The 21,289-nt window shown below is 46.2% G+C and overlaps 1 protein-coding gene across 1 annotated transcript in view; it reads right to left on the reverse strand.

Annotated features, from left to right (window-relative positions):
- RIGI (RNA sensor RIG-I) overlaps window positions 1–21,289 on the reverse strand; it is a 54,057-nt gene that overhangs the window by 10,873 nt on the left and 21,895 nt on the right. Inside the window, exons 6-12 of the mRNA XM_032971795.2 lie at window positions 18,372–18,521; window positions 17,455–17,605; window positions 15,172–15,436; window positions 13,467–13,629; window positions 12,433–12,534; window positions 9,955–10,115; window positions 5,189–5,324 (exon numbers count right to left, since the gene is read on the reverse strand). Coding sequence (XP_032827686.2) covers window positions 5,189–5,324; window positions 9,955–10,115; window positions 12,433–12,534; window positions 13,467–13,629; window positions 15,172–15,436; window positions 17,455–17,605; window positions 18,372–18,521 — 1,128 coding nt within the window. The remainder of the gene's footprint in view (window positions 1–5,188; window positions 5,325–9,954; window positions 10,116–12,432; window positions 12,535–13,466; window positions 13,630–15,171; window positions 15,437–17,454; window positions 17,606–18,371; window positions 18,522–21,289) is intronic.

Consider the following 21,289-nt stretch of genomic DNA (forward strand, 5'->3'; position numbering starts at 1 on the left):
TGCATTTTTCTATTTTTGGTCAATTGTGGACCATGACGCTGGCGCACAATAGCCAACTCACTGCCTACTCTTTTAGAATGGCATCACGGCGACGTCCACTGCGATGCAGATGGTGCATAGTCTTGTTTAAGGTTGGTGCACCCGCAGTAATAACCAGGGCGGCCTGTTGAGAATTCGAAGCGCGAACCTCCGCGACAAGCGGCGAACGCGCTTCGGCTGGATGAAATCGCTGCGTGAAAAACAACGTGAAGCCTTAGAGGAAGAGGCTTTGGCAATGTCCGTTACAAATGTTTTTTTTTGTCGTCAACATGTGCGAGAAAACACTTTGTGACGACAATCGGCCACCGTCTCCTTTATTTATTTATTCATCCATCGCCGCTGGACAGCTCCGCGTTCTTCCACGCTACCTCCTCCGTCGCTCCGCGTTGCGCGGCGCGAGCTGGTGTCCTCCGCTCGCTCTCCCCGCTGCCGCCCGCCGCTGGCAGACGGCGCGCAGGGAGACCGCCTCCGGACCGCCACGTTGGCCGATGGCGTCCCGGAGGCGCGAGACGCGGTCCCGCTTCCAGACTTACCGCGCTGACCCCCGAGTCCCCTTCCGGCTTCCCCTTATAAGCCCCGCCCTCTAGCCACGCCCCCCCCCCCTCACGAACCTTCTAGATGGTATTCCCAACTTAGCACCCTCGGGGCCCCGCCCTTGAAACTCCGGGCCAGATACTCCCCGTCACCCGATTGGCTGAAGAGGCCGAAGCGGCGAAGCCTATCCCACCGTTCGGCGACCGTCGGCGCACGCTCGCATTACACGTGTATTCGTGTTTACGTGTACGGGGGTCGGGTTAAGAATCCAATCTGTGGTGGCGCGCCTTCGCGTGGCGGGATGCTCTCCCTCGTCTCCTGTTTTTCAATAAATCTGCTTCCATTGTGGGGGGGCTCGCGCGGGTGTGAATCGTCAGCATCGTGCGCAACGGCGTGTGCGCCGTTCAATGGACACAACAGACAGTAACAGGTCCCTGCAGGGTGGGCTGGTAGGACAAGTCTCTGCGCTGTCTATTGCTGATTTTACACCCAACAGCACGAGATTTCACTTCGTTAAAGTATTGAAAGGGGACGGACGGACGGACACATTAATCTATTGCAGGCTGGTACACTCAGTTTACAACTTCGTTCCTACCAGTATAATGTTGTCGTTCTAATTTAAGGGATGCCTCATCCAGAGATACTCCCAAATTCAAAAGACATTTTAATGAGGGAAATAAGTATTTGACCCCCTCTCATTCAGAAAGATTTCTGGCTCCCAGGTGTCTTTTATACAGGTAACGAGCTGAGATTAGGAGCACACTCTTAAAGGGAGTGCCCCTAATCTCAGCTTGTTACCTGGATAAAAGACACCTGTCCACAGAAGCAATCAATCAATCAGATTCCAAACTCTCCACCATGGCCAAGACCAAAGAGCTCTCCAAGAATGTCAGGGACAAGATTGTAGACCTACACAAGGCTGGAATGGGCTACAAGACCATTGCCAAGCAGCTTGGTGAGAAGGTGACAACAGTTGGTGCGATTATTCGCAAATGGGAGAAACACAAAAGAACTGTAAATCTCCCTCGGCCTGGGGCTCCATGCAAGATCTCACCTCTAGGAGTTGCAATGATCATGAGAACGGTGAGGAATCAGCCCAGAACTACACGGGAGGATCTTGTCAATGATCTCAAGGCAGCTGGGACCATAGTCACCAAGAAAACAATTGGTAACACACTACGCCGTGAAGGACTGAAATCCTGCAGCGCCCGCAAGGTCCCCCTGCTCAAGAAAGCACATATACATGCCCGTCTGAAGTTTGCCAATGAACATCTGAATGATTCAGAGGACAACTGGGTGAAAGTGTTGTGGTCAGATGAGACCAAAATGGAGCTCTTTGGCATCAACTCGCCGTGTTTGGAGGAGGAGGAATGCTGCCTATGACGCCAAAAACACCATCCCCACCGTCAAACATGGAGGTGGAAACATTATGCTTTGGGGGTGTTTTCTGCTAAGGGTACAGGAAAACTTCACCGCATGAATGGGATGATGGACGGGGCCATGTACCATCAAATATTGGATGAGAACCTCCTTCCCTCAGCCAGGGCATTGAAAATGGGTCGTGGATGGGTATTCCAGCATGACAATGACCCAAAACACACGGCCAAGGCAACAAAGGAGTGGCTCAAGAAGAAGCACATTAAGGTCCTGGAGTGGCCTAGCCAGTCTCCAGACCTTAATCCCATAGAAAATCTGTGGAGGGAGCTGAATGTTCGAGTTGCCAAACGTCAGCCTCGAAACCTCAATGACTTGGAGAAGATCTGCAAAGAGGAGTGGGACAAAATCCCTCCTGAGATATGTGAAAACCTGGTGGCCAACTACAAGAAACATCTGACCTCTATGATTGCCAATAAGGGTTTTGCCACCAAGTACTAAGTCATGTTTTTCAGAGGGTCAAATACTTATTTCCCTCATTAAAATGCAAATCAATTTATAAAATTTTTAACATGCGTTTTTCTGGATTTTGTTGTTGTTATTCTGTCTCTCACTGTTCAAATAAACCTACCATTAAAATTATAGACTGATCATTTCTTTGTCAGTGGGCAAACGTACAAAATCAGCAGGGGATCAAATACTTTTTCCCCCTCACTGTAAGCTTCGTTCAGAGGCGAGGGAGTTTAATCAGTTTAAAATATGAATAAGTAAATATATAAATATATATACGAATGTAAATATATAAATAAATATAGATATAACTCTATATATAAATATGCATATGTGGATATATAAATATATGTAAATATAGATATATAAATATATACAAATATATAAATATATATAAGCGTGAAGAGCAAACATTTCATTCTCGCAGCGCATTTTGGCTAACCACCGAACAAAGATGATCACCGCATCGCGCGCTTTCAGATGGACCGCTCTTTCTTCCTATAAATCTCGATTGAAAACTCGTTCCGTTAGAATTGCTTTTTGTGATGAGTTTGGTGTCCTTCCCCCGCACCTCCGATTAGCACGGTTTTCTGCGTACGGCGCGAATGAGGTTCACCATACCTACACAAACATTTGCTACATATCATGCCAGAGCGATGGAACAGACAAAAGCAAAGTGGGCAGCATTCATGGGCATCTTGTGAAGCAAGGGCTGAATAAGCATCAGTCGGTTGGAATGCCATCTCAACACGGTACACTTCAATTTTGGTCAGCGGTGAGTGAAAATAATTATTCGGAGTATAATGAACTCTCATATATATATATTTACTTCGGCCTTTCAGGAGTCTGGAAGTAGGCCATCGACGAGGGTCCATGTCTGGTGGACAAGGACTCATCAGGCCGAGCCAAGCGAGTCTCTCTGGGGTTGACTCCGAGCTCAGAATGAGTGCGCAAAGTTGACGCTCCGCGGGGAGCAGCCGGCGAGGAACGAGAGCGCAGGCGCCCATGTGAAGCGAAGTTTAATCTCGGATGTTGTTGTCCGTCTCTCCGTCTCACGTGCAATTGTGCAAAACAACTGATGCGGTGGTGGTGAGGGTGGAAAAAAAAACAACCTCTGCCATCATCAAGGGATAAATATGAATGTACTATCTGATTGCGTAACCGAGGGGGGAAAAAACATTCTCTGAATGTGCTCCTGTATGCAGAACCAAGCTCTGGGAATGTGCTGTGACGAGACTCGTACTCCATAAAACCTGTCTGAAATATTATTCCCCGCGTACCGGCGAGTGTTGCGTTACAAGACCTTTGATTATTGTTATTTTCAATAATGAACACGTTATTTTATGATTGTGGGTTTCTGGATATTGTTGGGGGTTGGGTGACCAAACCTCTGGACCGACCCACACCTCTGTCGAGCGACGAAATTTTCAAATACGCAAAGTCCTCGCTTAAGGAGCGTGCGTTTTCAAGATAATGCAGTTCTTACACGAGGGAGCACTTTTTCGCACAAAAACAGAACGCGCACCGTTATGAACGCAGTTTTCGACTGGTCGATCAAGAACTACTTTCTTGAGCTGCGCGTTTTCGCGGTGTGATACAGTATGCGGCGTAGCTTTATCTCAGCTTCCTGCCCTGCCATTGGATGACTGTAGTCTTGACTATACAGTGGCAAGCGTGATTCAAATTTGCATCGGTTTAATTGACTTGTGCCCTCCAATGCAGATAAATTGGTGATTCGTCGCTTCATGAGTTTTCGCTTAAAGCGGCACTTGTCAGGCGCGCATCCAGCGCGTTGAATGAGGAACGGCTCTGGTCGTGACAGCGCTGTTTGTTACCGTCCGCGTGTTCATTGCTAGCCTTTTGGGCCTTTGCTCAGCAAGTGTGTAAAAAAAATATAATGCCTCCATCATCTTTAAGGTCAGACGTGATAATTACTAACCGGCAAAACAATGAATGTACAAGTTTCATCTCCATATATATATAAAAGGCAAAGTTGTGAATATGTGCGTCTGTTCAAAATGTTTAGCGTACTTCCCGACATGCAACAAACTTGACATTTGCCGTGTGGGTTCTTTCCAGGCTGTACACCATGTAACAACAATGCATATCTTTTTTGCACGGCAAGTGAGCTGTAATGTAAAATCTGTCACGTGACCCGCGCATGTGGAAGCGTGACGCATTGTAGTGTAGTGGTTAGCGCTACGCTGCGCTACGAACCCGGCGACCCGAGTTCGATTCCCGCTCACGGCCACCACCGGTGACGATTATTTTAACCGGTCCTGGGCCTCCCCTAGGTCGACTCAGCCTCAAACGAGTAACTGGTGTGGTGTGTGAACATCGACACTGGGGAGACAAAGGCGGCCGGGCGTGGTGAATCCAAGTCCCGGGCCAAGCCGGGTAGTACAGCTAGTAAATAAATAATGCAGGCAAGGGTTTTCTGTTTGGGGTCATCTGGGAAGTCTTTGCCCAATGGCAGGCGGAAGAAGACTCCATTGATGACAGGGTCTATGTTTTAAAATATCTACTGTACATTTTATTTATCTTTTTGCTTCCTCGGATTGTTCTATCAAGCCTAAAGTGGTCCATCTACACATACAACACCTGTAATGATTACATTTTGTAATGTTGAGAATACATCATTTGTTGACCGCGTATTTAAAGACGAGGGACATCTCCTGGGCCAGACGGGTATACTAAATACTTTTTAGTAAAAATTTAACGACAAGCTTACCTTTAAAAAAGTTGGCCAGTGTTTCATCGATGTCAATGAAACCTTCGGGATCCAGCGATGCAAAGAATTTCTCAAGATAGTTCATTGCGTCCTTAGCTCTTGTATCTTCATTAATAAACAAAGCATCATTGTACTTCTGCAAAAACAAAAAAATATCACGTGGCACCTTTTTGGCTATGATCAGACCAATTTGAACGACACAAAAATGAATGTGTGGAAGAGCCGGGTACGAAGACAGCAGTTCTCCTCGTGGCTTTAGCTTCTCACGTTCGCCATTCAAAAAAATATACATACAGTATAGGCACAGGCTTCCATTCACGCTGTAAACATTCAAGCAAAAGATTAGAGAAACCATGCAAGCCGCAGGCTGTGGCCTTAGCATCAGAGCCCCCGAAGAAAGAAACTCGTCAATTAGCATGAATAGTATCTTACTTTTATATTTATAGAGCGCCTTGTAGCGCAAGGCGCTTTACAAAATTTAAAAGCGGTAACGAAAATAGAGTGATTTAGAAGGCATGGGCGTGTCAAGGGCCGAGGAATGAATGACCGTAACAGAGGTCACGTGGGGGTCACGGAAGGGCTATAGGGGAAGGGCGGAACGGAGTGGGTGGGTGGGGGGGGCGATGGGAGGGAAGAGGATGGGCAACGGAGAAGGGGTGAAACGTCAAGAGAGGAAGGGAAGGAGAAGGGAGGTGAAGAGAGGTGAAGGAGGGGGACTGCTTCATGTACACGGGGACAGTGCCGAGTCTATGGGCGGTGCCGAGTTTATGGACAGTGCCGAGTCTATGGACGGTGCCGATTCTATGGGCGGTGCCGAGTTTATAGACAGTGCCGAGTCTATGGACGGTGCCGAGTCTATGGACGGTGCCGAGTCTATGGACGGTGCCGAGTCGATGGACGGTGCCGAGTTTATGGACAGTGCCGAGTCTATGGACGGTGCCGAGTCTATGGGCGGTGCCGAGTCGATGGACGGTGCCGAGTTTATGGACAGTGTCGAGTCTATGGACAGTGCCGAGTCTATGGACGGTGCCGAGTTTATGGACAGTGCCGAGTCTATGGACAGTGCCGAGTCTATGGACGGTGCCGAGTCGATGGACGGTGCCGAGTCGATGGACGGTGCCGAGTTTATGGACAGTGCCGAGTCTATGGACGGTGCCGAGTCTATGGGCGGTGCTGCTCAATGTACAGGGGAAGTTGCTTCTCCCGTGGTAGGTGCGCAAGGAGGGAGAAGGAATCGAAAACGAGATTGGGCACAGGGAGGCGGCCCAGAGAGACAGAAAGAAGACTCTACATCATTAGACCTCCTTTGCCAGTACCAAAATATAATAATAGGGTTTTTCCCCTTTTTTCTGGCAACAAAAACTGAAACCTTTTTTACAAGGAATCATGTGTGCATTAACCACAATGCTTGTGATCAAAATGCAAACAAAAAACACTCTGATAATATATGGACCAAGCAGTTGCAAGGACAATGCATATATTATCAGTGTGTTTTTTGTTTGCATTTTGACCACAAGTTATTGTGGTTAATGCACACATGATTCCTTGCAAAAAGGTTTCAGTTTTGTTGCCAGAAAAAAGGGGAAAAACCCCTATTATTACTAGAGAGAAGACTGTGAACGAAGGGCACTGGGGGGGACATGACAATAGACAGAGAGAGAGGCAGCGATAGTAAACGGGGAGCCAGCCAAGTTGATGGCGAGGAGGCGAAATGTGAGAATTAAACGGGGGACATAAAATAATCCACGCGGGGGTATTTTGAATTTGTTGGCAGGGAAGTGAGTGTGCATAGGCAGGGAGACCGAATAGAAGAGCACTGCAGTAGTACAGACCGGGTCAAGATCAGAGCATGAACCAGGAGTTTTGGTGGCAGAAAGTTAAATGAGAGGTGGGATTTTCCTGATATTGAATAGATGAAAGTGACAGATGCGAATAGCCGCGGATATGTGGGTAGAAAAAAAATGAGCCAAGAGTCAAAGTTGACATCCAAGGTTGAGGGCAGAGGAACCTGGAGCGAGGGAGAGAGGAGGCAAGGAGATGGTGAGGATGGGAGGGGGAGAGAGGGAGGCTGTAACAAAAATAATGATGTTTTGGACGGATCGAGAGAGCGAAGCGCCATCCAGGATTGGATGGCAGTCAGGCAGGGTGGAGGAGATGCGGCAGGAAATGTCAGGGTTGAAAGAGGGAAAGGAGAAAAATATTTGGGTGCCGTCGGCAATTAATCGGCGAGGAAAGAGCGTTAACGTATGGCCCGGAGTGCTGGGTGCTAATGAGCGTCTGGAACACACCATGAGGTTAACGGAGATGAGAATGCCGAGGTGGATTTGTGGAGGGAGTGGAAGAGATCGCGTGAGAAACTAAAAGATGATACGGACGAGCGAGGGAAGCATCCATAATACAGGGAGCATCGTCAGCAGAGGAGAATTTGAGCGAGAATAGACTTGGTGAGGGCTTGGACGTGCGGATGGCTGCGTTGGAAAGTTCAGATCCATGACAAACGAGGGAAAGAGAAAGAGGGGGAGAGACCCAAGAAGGCATGGCGAGAAGTTGTCAGTGAGGATAGGAGAGCGTGCGATGGCATTACCGTGAGGATGGCGATGTATTAAAGACCGTGGAAAGAGAGAGAGGGCTCGGAAAGCGGGACAAATTCTCAAAAGAAGATGTATAAGAATTGTATTGATTTTTTTCTCACAAAAGGATATATTGTAGTCAGGAATCTGAAGAAGCTGGGTATCAGGGGAAATTATTTGCCGGAGAGGTTTAAGGCCTGTTCATTAGGCTTGCAAGCAAATCCACCTGAAACCTGAACCACGAGTTGGTGCAATCGATGCGACCTTTCCGTCCGATTCACAGGACCATCCGGCACGCTCACCTTGGGTGTACAATGTGTATGGGAACGAGGCCCAATCAGGGCGATGGATAATTCCTTGAAAAATTATCTTGGCAGAATTCCCATATCCTGCCCCAGCCTGGGAATTGTTTGACATCTAGCCTCCGATCCATTTGCCTGGCAGACAGTTGCGTAAGTTCAACGGGGGAATGGGCAGAAAGGAACGTTCAGTAATGCCACACTCCGAAAGAAAGCTCAGAAATTTCTGCCTCGGCTTTTGTGTTGATGTTTTAGTGTCCTCTGTGTGTTCACCGTTTCAGTGTTTCATAGTTGCTGACTCTCTGTTTTACTGTATATATATCTGTTTTTTTGTTTCTGTTTAACAATTTCTGTTCCTCTGGTTAACAGCTTCCCTCTCCATCTCTCTGTTTTGTATCAATCTCTTTGTATGTACGTTGAACTTGTGCATGTACGTTGTTGAACTTCTTATGCGCACTACGTAGCCAACCGTGCTAATCGGAGGTGCGGGGGGAAGGCCAACAAATGTAGTATATAGTGTAGTGTATAGTAGTGTAGTATAGAGTAGTGTATAGTGTAGTATGTCGTGTATAGCAGTGTGTATGTATGTTGAGTGTTCAATAGAGATTGAACTCTCTCCATATGTTGTAAACTGTAGTCTAATGTATCAATGGAGGTCCTGCCAGATACCTCATGAAGCAATTGGTCAAGAGTCAGACACCGAAATGTTCTGTTCAGTACGTAATTGCAGGTACACACGGGGTTGCATCACCCCATATAGAACGAGTGTAACAGGTGCGGTAAAGTTCGTGATAAACAGTGCAGATGAACAAAGGGATGACAACAAAGAGAGGAGTAGTAGCGTGGACAGGCCTGGGTCGTGATGGGCTTAGAGCAGAGGCGTAGCAAGCAACCTTCCGTCCCTTCTAATATATTAACAACTTTTTTTCCTTACGATAGTAAAACGCTCCATTAAATGCTGTTTCATCTCGATATATAAAAGGGAAATTTGTGAATATGCGTGTCTGTTAAAAAATGTTTAGCGTACTTCCCGAAATGCAACAAACTTGAAATGTACCATGTGGGTACTTTCCAGACTGTACACCATGCAAAAATTATAAAAATAAACTTTTGTGTTTTTTTTGGGGGGGGGGGGAGGGGCGCAATAATGCATTTATATTTTTTGCACGGCAAGTGAGCTGTGACGTCACATCTGTCATGTGACCCGCGACTGCGTAGCGATTCGCGCGTCGCGCTACGAACCCGGCGACCCGAGTTCAATTCCCGCTCACGGCCGCCACCGGTGACGATTATTTGAACCGGTCCTGGGCCTCCCCTAGGTCGACTCAGCCTCAAACGAGTAACTGCTGTGGTGTGTGAACATCGCCACTGGGGAGACAAAGGCGGCCGGGCGTGGTGAATCCAAGTCCCGGGCGAAGCCGGGTAGTAAAGCTAGTACTGTATACGGAAAGCCACGTGGGAGGGGTTTAGAGGTAGGGAGAGTGAGGCGTGCTGCATCTGTGAAGCGAGTAGTGAACCGGTGGCAATCAAAGTTCAGTCCCTGCCAGCGCAGGAATGATGTGGGCGCTGCCACGGCTCAACGCCGTCCCCTGGAAGCTAATAATAATTGACATTTGCAAGGCGCATTTCATCCGAGGGTCCCAATGTGCAGTGGCAGGTGCCCGAGAGAGGTTGGAACCGCGTAACACAGAGCCGCGGCGGAATGCAAAGCAAGAGTACTGTCGAACTTTTAATATCGATTTAACGTCACCCGCCCCCCCCACCCCCCCCACCCCCCCCAACCGTGAGCTCAGCAAGTTCACGGCCAAAAGTGCGAGATAGCGGGGCCCGCTTATATAAAGACGAGTGAAGAAAAGATTACACCGATTCTTTGCTGGGCTCTCGGCTCGAGTCTTACCCGGAGGTGGCTTGTGCACGAGAAGATGGACCAACACAATTTCTGCTCAAGCTCCTTGTCCGGAATGGAGATCATGCTCCCCTCCCTCTGCACTTTTATCACCCACTGCTCATACTGCTGCGTGCCACGTTCCTTTTCTTTCTTCAACTCGGGCACCGAATCTGGGTCGAGAAGGGGCGAATGGGATTAACGTCCTACCTATCGGAATCACATTTCATTGACACGGGGATTAATGGCAGGTCTTGGCTGTAAAAATACAGTAAAACCTTGGATTGCGAGCATAATTCGTCCCGGAAACGTGTTTGCAATCCAAAGCACTCGTTTATCAAAGCACTCGTCGCATGTCAGCTGTGATCACGTGACGCTCGGCCCGACAAAGCGTACAGGTGCTGCTGCTCGTATTGCAAGACCCTCGCTCGTTTATCAAATTTATATTTATTTAAAATGTTTGCTCGTCTTGCAAAACACTCGCATGCATACCAGGTTACTCGCAATCCACAAGGTTTTACCGTAGCAGCTGACAACTGTTTAATCTGGAGGGAAGAGTAAGTCAATGCAGCTAGGCGGGTGGAGGTTTGAATAACCTTGCTGATAACATAAATCTGCTTATCGGGCCGCGAGTCCATCTTTGCAGCCCCATTAATGACGTTCTTCAATAATGTATTTGTTTTCACCGCTCGTTGAAATAAAGGCCGTGTCAACAAAACATCCGGCTGAACCTCCCTCAGGTTACTTGTCCCAAGTCTTTATCCCTCTGCTCAAACGCTTAAAAAAAAAAAATCTATCTATCTGCTATTCTAACGTGTACTCGAAATATCTTCGGTGAGGAAATCCGCCTGCGTGACCGCTCTTCATATCTCTATCTTGCTGTTCTCTTCATGCAATGTCGTCGCTCTCTTAACGCAAACCATGTGGCCATTTATAATAGGATTTGATCGTCTTGATTTGAGGCTTTCGCGACTGCAGGGATCCGTGCTCTTTGGTTCTTTCGGTAAGGTCACCACGTGGGTAGAAATAAAATAAAATAAAACAAATCACGACGTTTCGATCGCAACACGAGCGGCCGTCATCAGGCACAGAAGTCGGCCTCTAAAGGAAAAACTGCTTATAAAGGTTTGGGGATGGGCGTAACCAAAGAGTATGGATTTGATAAATACAACACATTTTATCTCCAGGCATTGGTGTAAGAGTACAAGAAGGCTAAAATGTATAATTTTCCACGAGAAAATCGTATTAAATAATCAAGAAAATCTATGCATAAAGCTATATGATACATTTGAATATATTCTAGAACCGAACTGATAATATATATTTATGTGGTCAATGGTGGAAATACCTTTCACAAATTCAGCTCGGAGGACGCTAGGAATTCTTGGCAGAAAAATTTAAGCAACGTCGAAGTGAACAGTGCAATGTGTAAAAAATAAAGTTTTGCTGATATAATGAGTTTTCAACAGGTGGTATTGGTGTGCAAGATGTGGGATGTCAGATTAACCGGAGAGACAATGGAGTGAGAAGAATCAGCCCCATCATGGAAGCCATCCTCCCAAAAAAACAAGCCAGGATCAGGCCACAAATAATTGTCCGTGATGAAGTCCTGGCCAGTATAATGAACATCAAAGGCGGATTCGAAAGAAATATCAAGACCAATGTCACATTTATTGATCTGTCTTTGACCTATGATTCGGCTTGGTATCAAAATGTAATGCTGAAGCTATCCAGAATCCTGCCATACGCCCAAACGCTGCTGCTGCTGACCCGTAACCTGCTCAACAAGTGAAGAGTGCATGTGGACCTGGCCAAACAGGTTTTATTATTACCCCTCACTTTCAATAATTGGCATCTCCAGAGTGATTTGTTCACTTTGACACTATGCAACCTGTACACGAATACTATGCCATAGATATCTCCTGCAAGTTCATGTGCGTGGACAATCTTCCCCCCCCCCCCCTCCTACACAACCCCACAGTCGTGGTGAGGTGGAGCTACTCTCAACTGTGACCTCAAACATCAGGTCAGAGTATTTCACGAAATATCGACTCAGACCGAACCCAAGTAAATTGATTGTCTTGGCAAATTCGTCTCCACAACAACAGCGCCAACGCCACACTCAATGTGACCTTCTGCGGCAAGGTTCCTGGCAAAAAACTAAGCAAAGGATTAACCTCAAATAATCTGCTGCGAGGTGGGGGGAGGCGACCGCCTGGCATGCTCAACTGCTGAGCACTGTGTGCCCCAGTGTTGGTAAAAACTACACCTTGGGTAGAATTTTACACTTAGTTTGTAGTTATGTGTGTATGTTGAGCTTCATTCGCACCGTACGTAGCGAACCGTGCTAATCGGAGGTGCGGAGGAAGGACAAGGTACGGGGGAGGTTTGTCTTTCATTGAATTTTAGCGGGGGGGAGAAAAAGAATCACTTAAAGCTTTTTATTCAACTGGTCACTGAACACTGAATGAAGAAGGCATGAACGCTCACCTGGTAAGTTCAGGGAAAGTAAGAGGTCTTCCACTTTGGCCATAATATCTTTGATGATGTCTGCAAATGGGTCGGCACGACGTCTCCCAACCTGTAGGATATCTGCGCCGAGAGAGTAAACCCGTAACCGGGTACGAAAGATGAGACGTTTCCTGTGAAAACACTCTCTAGTACCTGTCAACCCATACTCTGTCTTACTCGCCCATCAGCATGCACTGTATGTGCATTGCAACCTGATCTCATCACCAGCTTTTAAAGGCTAAATGTGCAGAGGTAAAAAAAAACACCCGTTTGAAATGTTAAATGCATCTTTAGTTTGTGCACAAAAAACTGTTTTATAGACGCTCATGATTTGAGGGCTGTTCCCTCGGGGCTTACGAAAAACGCAGGAATAGTAAAACTGCTAACCGTAATGCTTCATAGCAACATAACTTTACAAAGTTTGCCATATATGCTGTTCATAGCTCCTTCGTAGATACATTTAGTAAAATTTAGTTTTAATTGATTGAGTACCTAATTTTTTTTTCCCGATTGGACTACGCAAAACCGCTTGGGAAGGGAATGCATGTCGACATTATGGTACGATGCAGGGGGTGTAATGTCGGTCACTGCACGTTCGCCTTGAAGTTGGTTACTTTCGTTGAACGCTTTCTCAGCGACGTCACCACTTTGCATTCTTCCATTGTTCAAATTACCAAACGTGGACAACGTTGACGCTTTTTTAAAAATTCTGTCACTACGGCCAAGAAGGCCCTGTAGTACTGAACCTAGATGCGGATACCTGATGCACAAATGGAAAATTAAACAGTCTCTCGGTGCGCGACCGCGATCATCCGGAAGACGGTACAACGCATACCGATCCCACAAACACGAAGGAGACATCACCAGGGCAACGATACGCTACTCCGCTGCTCCTGATGCGGTTATCTGGGCTTGACCACCTGAATGTGACATCGCAGTTTTTGCTTTGCATCTACATCAGCCACACACAAGAAGATGGGTGTGAATGAGGTTGCATGGTGAAGCCCACGTACTGTGCTGTGCTATGGGCACAAACTGAGCAAGCTCTGAGAGGTTCCTCTGAACGGTGGATATGACACAGGAATCCATGTTGGCGCACAGCATTAAGACATGATCAATTGCCCCTTGCAAGCTCTTATTTTCTCCAACTCCGACAGAGGCTGTAAGGCCCACGATCTGTGAAAGGGGAAATAAAAGGAAATTGTGTTTTAAAATACTATACATTACACCTTACCATGACGACAATAATGAGTGGCAGATTGAGTGTGTAAATGGTGCGCATTATAATGATGATATAGAGGAGCTGGAAAGTTTAAATTTGGAGAGAGAAAAAAAAAGTCAAACCTTGGCGTGATCACCACCATTTATTTTCTGCCAAATAGCAAGAGTTGCCTTTCAACAAAGACTAGAATCGCGGCCTATAACCTTAAGTAAAAACTACAAATCAGCAGGTAACATCTATGTGTGCCAGTATTAAGAAAATACAAAATAAAAAGCTTAACCCTTTCTGGCGTAAATACAACTGTTAAGAAGTTCAGCCACCAAAGTCACCCTATTTTACCACAAGTATGTGTGGATAATATCGACTTAATGCTTTGCAATAGGTGTCTTTTTGGCGTTGGAACAACTTGACAGCTCCGTTTAACACGTAGGTTCTCGCGACCAATATCATCCATAATACTTAAAAAAAAACACCTGTATTGTGGATCTTGACAGCTGCATTTATGCCAGAAAGGTTAAAGCCGAATCAGCAGGTGTTAACCGTTTGTGGAATACAGTGGCGGGCCGTGTATTTTACACCTAGGCCTTCAGTGCTATCCTCTCGCAATTAAACCGCCTTCGAATAACCTCACCATGACACTAGGGCCATAGGCTATTGTCATTCGACGTAACCGCCCCATATTCGCATAGCCCAAATCAATGTAATTACTAAAGATGTAATAACAAACTCACAACAACCAGTCACATTTACACATACGACCACCGAGCAAGCGAAAAAGGCGCAAAACACAAATAACACAATCAGGATTCAACAGGCTTCGCCACAGAAAAAAAATCTAAAGCACTACATCAAAAAATCTAAACGTCACGAAATAAAGTTTAAATGAATCTTAGATGATACTACATTACGTGCTAGCTAGTTTTACTTTAGTTAGCTAACTGGCCCTCCGATCACGCCACATGAACAAGGCTGACGTAGGAGGCTAGGCCAGCTAGAAGGCTCCGGCGTGTCAAAGAATACGCCCACCATGGCAAACTCGAAATCTGATTGGTTAAAGAATATGACAAGCAACAACATCGTCCCCATTTGCTTCAACAGCAGACGGGATTCACTCGACATTCTGAAGGCCTCAGGGTAGATTTTTCACCCGGAGAGGCGGAGACAGCACAGGTGGAAAATCTGATTGGATAAAAGCTCTAATTTATTAGCTGCACTGGAAGCAGCGCAACTGAGGGAGAGAGTAGCAATGAAATGACGTCAATATACTAATGGGAACGAACCTTGCAAAATACGTATAGAATTAATTAAAATACGTATTAATTTATAAAAGTCTAAATTTTCTGATCCTGACAATCTCTAGGCCAGCAGAGAAGGCCTTGCTGGCCCTGACGGTCCCACCCCTGATGGAACACCTTTCCAGATTGAAACCGCCTGTTTAAAAACATCCTACTTCAACCGAGATGTAACGCTGTCCGTACGCGCGCACATATGCATACCTGTGGCAGTGGTGGAGCACTGGGTCCATGTTTGACGCCGAGGTAATGCTGCATGATGACGTTGTAGGGGTGGTTTTTACAGGTATGGTGGCACTCGTCGAAGATGATGAGGCTGAAATCCACGATGGCGCAAACATTATTTTTCTCGAGCCCATTGAGCAGGGTCTGCGGTGTCATGATCAGAACGTCATTGTTCTTCAGCTGCAGATCTAGGGGCTCGGGGGTTTCGGCTCCTCCAGCCACGCGGCCCACGGACACCCTGTTGCTGAAACGTTGAGGGACATCGAAAGGGGATTCACACGAGGCGCTTAAACAGGATGACAAAAGATGGAAGATTGTGGAAATTTACCACAAATTAACACAAACGGACACCACCGCCCCCCCCCTACCCGTGCACCCCTTCACCCCGATCCCCCCCCCCCCCCCTCAGCCAAACTACTCCTGCGGTAGATAGGAGATGTTAACTGCCTTGCCCGGCATGCCGGAGGTCGTGAATTCGATCCCGACCTTGGTGCCTGCTATATAATTGGAGTTTGCGTGTCTCTCTCTCCCCGTGGTCGCGTGGATTCTTCGCCGGGTCCTCCGTTTTTTTTCACCCTCCACGTTTAGAATCAACATCACGTGTTCCAGAGTATCTGGCTGCGGTGATAGATTTCCACGTGATGAGCCACTTCGCTGAGCCATCATTTGTGGCCAGGTCGCTTCTGAAAAAGAGCTACATAGCTCTAGATTTGAAGCTTTCGTGACTGCAAGGATCCATACTCTTTGGTTCTATTACGGTAAAGTCACGTAGGTAAAAAAATAAAACAACAAAAATCACGTCGTTTCGGTCACAACACAAGCGGCCTTCAGCGATGAAGGCCTTCAGTGATGAAGGCCGCTTGTGTTGTGGCCGAAACGTCGTGATTTTTGCTGTTTTATTTTTTACCTATGTCGTGATTTTTGTTGTTTTATTGTTTACCTACGTGGCTTTACCGAATAGCACCAAAGAGTAGAGCTACACAGCTCAGTGGGGCTTACACCCGGTAAAATATTTTTTTTTTAAATAGTTTATAGTGTACTCCTGCAACATTTACACGAACTTCTCCCACTTTTCTTCACCTCTCATAACCCCAATTTTATCCAAACTGTAACTGCCATGCAGTGCACCCGCAACTCTTTACACCAATTATACGACTTCCATTCATCACATCATCACCCCATCTCACAGTGCCTGCATCTCATTACCACTTTTACCCTCATCGCCCTGCAACATCATCCTCATTTACATTATCCCCCAAACCTACCCCACTGCTTCCATCACCATCACCCGCACTTTTATCAGTGGTCACAATGGCTATCAACACTTTAACTTCGGTGAGACACTCTCTCCTTTCCCGACGGCTCTTATTATATATGCTTGATCACTCTATGTAATCTCAAAATAGCAGATGATGTCCACACATAATTAATTAATACATTGGTTCAATCTAGATTTTTAAGTTTTCGTGACTGCAGAGATCCACACTCTTTGGGGGCAGGGCCAGGGAGGAGAGACAGAAAGGGGGGGGGGGGAGAGCCGCCAAGTGAAGAGCAGCTAGAAGGGATTAAAGGGATTTGTCGGGGGGGGGGGGGGGGGTGGGGAGGGGAAGTTGGCGGGGCTGGGAGTGGGAGAGCTGAGGTAAAGCAAAATGAGATGCGGATATGAAGGCAACACCATAAAGCATTTAAGGTTTTTGCCTGGTTACTCAAATCCATCCAGGTCCGATTCAGTACAGTACACAAAATTCCGTGATCTAATCCCATCTGTGAAGGATGTCATTCCTGACATGCAATATCCTCCCTGGCCTCTCCCCCCCGCTCTCTTGCCTATACATAGCCTCGTGTCACGGCAGTCCTTCTGCCCACTTCAGCAGTTGTTTCCTGCTGTGGTTGTCCCACCTGATGGCGGACGCTTGTGTTGCGCCCGAAACGTCGTGATTTAATTTATTTAGTTTTATACTCTACGTCACTTTACCGAAATAACCCAAAGAGTATGAATACCTTGGTTATGAGAGCTTTGGATGACCACTTCGATTTCCACTAAAAACGATTGTTTTTTTTTTCACGATCGGCAAAAAAGGCCACGTGCACTAGCATTTGATATTCATTTGTTACGACTGATAGCGGGACAAACATTTAGAATGGTTATTATGTGCTGGCTTCAGCCATACTGGACACACATCACTTGCGAACGGCAATTATCCCACGTGGGTCTAAGGGTAAAAATGGGACATTTCCGTGCGCGATTGTGTGCACACATACCTCTCGTCCTGATAGTGCTTGCGGAAGCGTTCGTATTGTTGTTGGAACACAGGCAGTGTGGGTGCCAGAAAGATCACCTTCGGGCCTTTTCCGGAGCGTTGCCTCAGGTGCTCGTCACAGATCGCTAAAGCCACAAACGTCTTGCCACTGTCTGTGCGAAGATAAAGAGAAAAAAAAAATATTCACTATTTGATTGAAATAACATTTTACCTTAGGACATTCACCAAATGAGAAGCTCAAGACTTCAATAAAAAGCCTACCATTCTCAACGCTACAAAGGGTTGCTGAAAATGAGTGCCACCTTCAGCCACATCGCCTGTGACCGCAGCGCCGGTTACCATGTGATAGGAACTGTATAATTCAGCGCAAAGTCGCCCATTACTCGTGACGCCGCTGTAGGTAATAATAATTTGTATTTGTAACGCGCCGCCGCCGCCGCCGCATATCAACTCGCTCTCATCGAGACAACGACTCGAGAGGCACGAAGAAGAACCGCAGACAAGCGGGGAAGGCAGCAGCCACATGATGAGCCGGCACTACCAACAACTGCCCAGGCTCTGCGGTCCACTGCATATGAAGGTGTTAACCGCCAATTAATGAGTTTGGGAGAAAACCGGAGCACACCTGAGAAAGCTCCCGCGTGCGGGGGGGGGGAAACACTACCCCCCCGTACAGATGGAACAGGTGGAGTCCTCGACGTCCACGGGAGGGGTTTCACATTTCTGCAACCCACCAACCCTCGCCCTCTTCCAGTGCTGGATTACAGGCCACGTGCACAGCCACCAGCGCCTCGCGTACGTGGAGCCCATCATTTCTGAGAATAAACTTAGAGCGGCGTGACTTTTTAAGAACCCCTGATAAAAAAAAATTCCTAGCTCTGGCAAGCATATCGCCCAGAGGCTTGCGGGCTTGCTCACCTGTAGGGGCAACAATGATGGAGTTTTTTCCCTTAAGAGCAGACTCCGCGAGTTCAGCCTGGTACTGTCGTAGCGATACGTTTCCACACTTCACAGACTTCGGCTCATCAATTGACGTCCCCTGTTCCGCTGGTTGTGCGAGTGCACATTCTGTAAAAAGAAAAATTTATCGAAGGAGTTTTCAATTGGCACCGTTCACACGTGAAAACTGAACATGCCCACGGATTAACCATTTTCCTCCACTTAATGCACTCCCATCCTTCTCTCACGACTTCTTCATCTACTTCATGAATGGCAAGTCAAAGACAAGCCACAGTGTGACCGTGGCCATGCAACCCAAAGCATAGTAAAGCACCGCCATCTGCGTTCCTTCAACAGAGGAGACATACACGTAGGTGAAGATATTAAATAATAATACATATTACAATTCCTTATAGGGGAAACACATACTAATTAACGGATTACTAACGTAGCATATAATCACAATAACACACACATTACAACTGATTTCTAATCTACAACTCATTACTAATCATAACCATTGACTGATTACCAATCGATTATATAATTACAATACACCCCCCCCCCCCCCCGCCTAAAATCACTGCACCTGAATGAGTTAAATAATGACGTCACCATGCTGCTCTATTTAAGACCGGGAGCAAGTGAGGGCTTTACCATTCTGGCGAATTGCCCGATGATGCTGGATGTAATCACCAGCGAAACGTCGTACTCAAACTGTAAATGTTGTGGATTCACTCTTCAACACACCGGTGGGCTAAAGTAGTGAACTATTTGTCTTTTGTCAACGTGACACTTTTTTTTTTGCTGATTGGCCGTGTCGGGTGGTGGAGGGTTACGACACATTTATAAATAACGCGATCTAACCCAAACACCTTTATTATGAATTATTATGAAGAGGAGACGTAGCAAAGCCACAACGAACTCTCTCCTGAGGCCCTCTCGTTGGGGTCAGCAGACCTCGACATTGGTTCTAGCTCCGGAACTTGTCGCCACTGTAAACAAGAATATAAACTTCATGTTTCTCATATTCTTGCTTCTTTCGATAAAGTCACGTAGAAAGGGAAACAATAAAATAATAAAGATATCAAACAATAAAAATTATCACGATGTTTCGACTGCGACACAAGCAATCATCATCAGGTGTGAGAAAACCACAGCAAGAAAAATTCGAAAGTCAAAATTTTCAAATTTTCTTGCTGTCGAAACGTCGTGAGAATTTTTTTATTGTTTGATATTTTGTATTATTTTATTGTTTCCCTTCTACGTGACTTTACCGAAATAACCAATAATATGAATCCCTGCAGTCACGAAAGCTTTAAATCAAAATTCATGTTTCTCATTAGAGCTGATGCTGGCCTGCAAGTACCTCTGACAAGTATCCCCAATTCATCTCGAAAAACTTGTACGCGACTCTTCGCTTTCTCACGTTTATCTTGAGCCCAACTCTTTTGCTGGCTATCTTCATTAAATAATTCCAAGTGTTAATTGGCACTGGCCATTTTGTAATGAACTATACCGTCAGCAAATCCAGGATGGTTATCATTGAATACATTTATATGTTCCACTGTTTGTTTTGATATAAGCAGAAATGAAGCATTCCTGAATGATTGAACTATTTAATGTGTGTCAACATGAATTCATAGGTTGGCTCATCTTGTTCCAACAACTGATTCAACTCCCTTGACATCTCCCAGTTCATCTGGATCAGTAGTTTCTCCCTTTCGTAATTCCCGTGAAAAAGCAGAGTTTACACCATCAAGTGCGACATCTGGAACTTCCTCCTCTTCATCTGAAAATATGGTTCGATGCCTGGGATGTATAAATATTTTGTAATCGATATCTTCATAAAACGCCTCCACTCACCTTTACCAGTATCACGTGGCATGGTTCCAGCTTTCTCCCTATGGGGTACAATTTGTGGCCTACCAATAATGAACCTTAAACTTGCCGATTCCATGCTCCAGTTGCTTACGGTGATTTATTTAATAATCCAAAGGGAAGGACCATAAGTAAGTCCATCCCAAAATATCTTGCGTCGTAGAAAAACATGAATTGCACTACATTATCGATAAGTGGCTAATACGCTTTGTTCTCCACGTGGTAAATATTTCCTACACCAACCCATGAACCCAACGGGGCCCTTCTTGGAGTTGCTTCATTTCAGCAGCACTAAAATGCAAGCAAACTCCGAGCGGTGTTTTTACAGTGTCTCATCAGCAGTCAGACTTACAGTGACGGAAACAAATATTTGATCCCCTGCTGATTTTGTACGTTTTGCCCACTGACAAATAAATGATCATTACTCTATAATTTATTGGTAGGTGTATTTGAACAGTGAGAGACAGAATAACAACAAAAAAAATCCAGAAAAACGCATGTCAAAAATTGATTTGCATTTTAATGAGGGAAATAAGTATTTGACCTCTCTGCAAAACATGACTTAGTACTTGGTAGCAAAACCCTTGTTGGCAATCACAGAGGTCAGAAGTTTCTTGTAGTTGGCCACCAGGTTTGCACACATCTCAGGAGGGATTTTGTCCCACTCCTCTTTGCAGATCTTCTCCAAGTTATTAAGGTTTCGAGGCTGACGTTTGGCAACTCGAACCTTTAGCTCCCGCCACAGATTTTCTATGGGATTAAGGTCTGGAGACTGGCTAGGCCACTCCAGGACCTTAATGTGCTTCTTCTTGAGCCACTCCTTTGTTGCCTTGGCCGTGTGTTTTGGGTCATTGTCATGCTGGAATACCCATCCACGACCCATTTTCAATGCCCTGGCTGAGGGAAGGAGGTTCTCACCCAAGATTTGATGGGACATGGCCCCGTCCATCGTCCCTTTGATGCGGTGAAGTTGTCCTGTCCCCTTAGCAAAAAAACACCCCCAAAGCATAATGTTT

This window comes from Petromyzon marinus, chromosome 47 (assembly GCF_048934315.1).
Source record: "Petromyzon marinus isolate PM22_M1 ecotype Great Lakes invasive population chromosome 47, UKy_Petmar_22M1.pri1.0, whole genome shotgun sequence".
Taxonomy (NCBI): Eukaryota; Metazoa; Chordata; class Hyperoartia; order Petromyzontiformes; family Petromyzontidae; genus Petromyzon; species Petromyzon marinus.